Source organism: Macrobrachium nipponense, chromosome 22, assembly GCF_015104395.2.
Source record: "Macrobrachium nipponense isolate FS-2020 chromosome 22, ASM1510439v2, whole genome shotgun sequence".
Classification (NCBI taxonomy): Eukaryota; Metazoa; Arthropoda; class Malacostraca; order Decapoda; family Palaemonidae; genus Macrobrachium; species Macrobrachium nipponense.
In genome coordinates, this window is record NC_087213.1 from 22,878,737 (window position 1) to 22,883,186 (window position 4,450).

At 36.6% G+C, this 4,450-nt stretch overlaps 1 protein-coding gene across 1 annotated transcript; it reads left to right on the forward strand.

Moving 5' to 3' along the window:
* Nucleotides 1–1,279: 1,279 nt before the first annotated feature.
* LOC135198356 (dynactin subunit 1-like) lies at nucleotides 1,280–3,449 on the forward strand (the record flags this gene model as incomplete). Its single annotated transcript, XM_064225918.1, is given in 2 exon segments — nucleotides 1,280–1,601; nucleotides 3,382–3,449. A coding segment is annotated over 1 exon segment (52 nt), but the record flags the coding sequence as incomplete, so codon positions are not given.
* Between the last annotated feature and the right edge of the window lie 1,001 nt (nucleotides 3,450–4,450).

Here is a 4,450-nt window from a genome sequence, read left to right on the forward strand (position 1 = left end):
CCAGGATGTAGGAAAATATCTTAAACTCTTCCAGCACCCATGTAAATATCCTAGATAATTCTAGGATATAAAGAAATATCTTGAATAGTCCCAAAATCTAGGAAAATATCTTGGACAGTTCCAGGGCTTAGGTGAAGACAGTAGTAGTGTTGCTGGGAATATGTAGACGATACTGCTATAGTCATTAGAACACCGCAAGGTTTAGCCTTATAGAATGTATCATATATCTGGCGAGAAGGCATTAAAGAAAAACAGAAATAACGATGACATGTTATGCACAGAAGACTGAAATTACATAAGGAGGAGAAAGGATTCACAAGACACATCCAAACATTTAGGGACAATGGTACTATCCAGTACAGGTTAACAACCTGGCAAGGCTAACAAACAGTAAGGTTTACAAGTCAAATAGATCGAATTTCCTTATGAAAGGAAAATTATAGGCATATATATGGGAATTGTATTATTATACGGAAATTAATCTTGGCAAGACAAAGATATATCAAAGTTTGTGAGGTCTGAGCAAATGTCGTCCTTACAAGTTTGTCGATGTGAGAATAATTCTGTGCACCCTCTTTTCCCATCTGTTTGAAATGTAATATTCTATAGCTCAACTTAACCATATCATTATTCGGCCCTCTCTTTTACTCATCTATTTACATCTTTCTACGTCTCTCATTGGCAGATCTTAACATAATCATCTATTAGTTTCTGATGTCTAGAGGCTTATTATTTACTTTTGCAATAATGTTATTTGCGTTTTCTTTAATGTCATGCTCTCAATATTAAAAGCTTATTGGATGCAATGCTCTTAAGAGAAAGGACTTTTTATAATGATTCTTAGACCCGTTACAAAGAACAAGTATACGAAGGCTCATGGAATTAGCACAAGCCAGTGTCTTTAAAATTTATAATCCATATGGAAATTCAAACTTGATGTGGAGTTTTCCTTCCTATAAAATGAAACAAAGTGAAAAGAACATTACCAATCTGACACTTTAAAAAAAATCCTACTACTACGACTGTTCTTTTCATTCATATCTAGTGCCACATTAATTGATTAACTTACACTTTTATCATATGAATTTTTGACGTCGGTTTTAAGGCTGATAATAACCATTGATAATCTCAACTGATTAAGGGTAGCTATTCGTATTAATTTTAAGATTATTTAAAAGAGAACGTTGCTTATTACGACCCACCCAGACTCCGGAACCAGTAGCTGATGTGACTCAGTGTGACAACAATCGATTTGGCAGCTCAGGTAATACAACTGTGTTGGTATTTCTGGAATCGCAGCTGGTGTACTTTATGATGCTTATAAAGTTGTTAAGTAAAATGTATAATGAATTGAAGATAATTATATAATACGTAGTTGACGCTGTAGGACGATAGGCAGACACGGGCTATTGCCTTCGGCAGTTTTGTTTTGACAGTTCAGTTGTAGGCGTAAAAAAAAGAAAAATTTTCGGGTCACATTACGAGACGCCCATCCCCAATTTGGGGGTAGCCCACATCCATTGCATTAATGACGGCTTTATAGTAAGGTTAGGCTTATGGGCAAATGATGTCCGACATCGTCCTCAAGATAGCCAGCATACGTACGTAACTGTACAATCTAGCCTAGGGTACTAGCTATAGGGCTACTGAAGCTAGACTTGTTTACTACCTATAGTAACTAGCCTAGGTTTGTTAGGCAATATTAGGCCCCATGACGCTTTATGGCTTATTTCTCAGTCACAAAGTTGAAACATGCATAGAAAAAACTAACAAGATTTGGTACCTAGGCTATACCTACTACCTAGGTAGTAATCCTGCCGTGCATGGGTCTGAATTCACTGCTTCCTCGTGTATGTTTTTCTAAAGGGTAGATCCAGGTAATAACTCTGCGTCTCTTATTTCTTTAGGAATTACAGTTTCTTATAGTATTTGGGTTGATTTTTAAGAATTTACCATTATTTTTTGAGTGTCGACTGCAATTAACCCCCAGAGGCGAAATACATTTGATGCCCCAATCCCTAGTGACTGTCATATTCGCGGGAACGTTCCTTGTGTTCTGTGCGGAGTTATTCCCTAGAATACCTTTTAAAGTTTTCTTTCTCATTTTCAATTTCTTTCAACATGTTTGCAGACAGAGGTAGTATTAGCTAAAAAAATGTGCAGTTTATCTGCTTACAGAAGCAGAGATTTACAACTCTCAAAATTCATTGGTCCATATCCCTTAAGACATGTTTTTGTTTATTTTATGTTCCCCAATACCTAATTCCCTTTTATTTCTTATAATCTCTGCTTCTGTAAGCAGACAAACTGGTAATTTTTTCATTGTTTTTCATGATCCAATAAATGTAATAATAGGCTTATGACACTTGATTTCTTGTCATATATTTAGAACATACAATGGAAAAACTACAGAAGAGTTGATCACATAAAGGCCTATTTCTGATGGGTTGGCTTGTGATTGAAAGCAAATCAAAGGTACGTCAGCAGGGATGCATCTTCTACTAATCTTCCTGTAACTTAACCTGTTGTAGGTACTGTGCCCTGAACTGGCCAGCAGGCTATGGTCCCCCCGTGAACCCCCCCCCCCCCCCCCCCAGTAAATCTTGGGTAAGCCTGAAGTTTACTACCGTATCCCTCTGGTTTGGTAACTATCATGGGTGCCATGTTTAGTACCGGCCCCATGGCGATGAATGTAAAACATAAACAGAAGACAGTAAATATCGATAACCCAAACAGAAGACATAAACACTTACAAAAGGTGATAAATATTTTAGTCGTTGATTGGCTGGAATGCAGTCACAGTAGCTAGCCTAGTAGTCTTTTGTTTTACCAAATTGTGCTCAGTAGAACATGTGGACAACTTCACACATGTTCGCGTCTTATGCATTTCTGACAATTTTTTATGATGTAAACTGCAGATTATGTTATTTCCCCTCCAAATATGTAGAAAAATTTGGCTTTTATATCCAGGTCAAAAGTACAGGATTTTGAATGTATGTTACTGAAGTTTATTTTTCATCAAATAATGAAAAAATTGGTTAGGTTACATTCTGTACCCATGGAGGTATATATGTAGTTGTACACATTTTCTTTAGAGAAATTTGATATAAGTAACTGAACAACTATATGGTTAGAAGGAAATTAGTATTGTAAAAAAACAGAAAGTGCTAAGATAATTTCACTGGGACATCCTGTTAACATTTTAATTCAGAATTGTAGATTAAAAATAGCATGGTCAGAACACCTTGCTGTATAAGGACAAATTACTCAGACTGGAGATATAGGACATAGATGAAACATTGCAGTTTTTTTTATTAAGTATTTATTTTTTGTGCAAGGCAGCAGTGTTTGAAAGTGTCTAATATTTCTATATCTTTTTAGAGTATATGGTTGCACCATGGCAGAAAAGCCTCTCAAGATTGGTCAGCGTGCTGAAGTGATTGGAAAAGGTAAGAAAGGCTGTTCAAAGTTATTGTATTAGTCCCCTGCCAACAAAGTTAGATAGGAATACAGTATAGAATCAATCTCTTGTTTGTCTCTCTTTTTGTTGGCCCATCATATGTACCTGAATATACTTCTATGTGGCTGAAAGGGTTTCAGTCAAAATTTTGGCAAAGGTAGACCACCATGCATAGGAGTATTTCTGCTCTTCCTTCCATTGTAGTACTGTATTCCCTTGATAGTCCACATATGTACTATCCAAAATTTATCATTATCCACAGTCAGCCTTAGCCTCCAAAAAAATGTGGACATACAATAATAATAATAATAATTTCTTGTTTATGTGGATTAATACTTAGATCTAAGGCCTTGCTGCATTTTGGAAATTTTTTGGAATATTAACAGAAAAAAATGGCTTGGAAGGAGAGCAAAACATAAATGTCAACTCCCCAAAGTGGTTAGGAAAAGACTGGTGCGTCACGAGGTGAAATGCACGGTCTCTGACCAGCTTTCACCTTGTACTCGCAGGCATTGCCAGATCTCACAGATTCCTTGGTTTACAATCTCAGATTGTTTTTACCAGTTACCAGCTAGCACTCGAAAAATATCCTATTGTTAAGACTGAAGGTTTGTTAGCTATGAAAAATAGAAATTGATTTAAAAATTTGTCATTTTTTACTATTTTGTTGCTATGTAGCAATGTATAGGCTTATAAACGTTGTGGAATATATTTTTCTGTGACTACTTGGTGCATTCGACAAGTGTTAAAATTGAAACAATCATTAACAAAAGTTCCCAATAATAGGCACTCCCCTACCCTTTGTAAGAGGGGGGGTTAAGACAGTGAATGTTTTTGTTGCTCATTCCATTCTTGTCGATGAACATGGACTCAATGAGGCGGCGTGCAGTCATGATGAAGCTTCCCGTGGCCTAGAATACGCCTGGCACAGCCTTGATGAAGACACATGTGGAAGCTGACACAGACTCGACGCTTCCTGTGTCCTCAAAT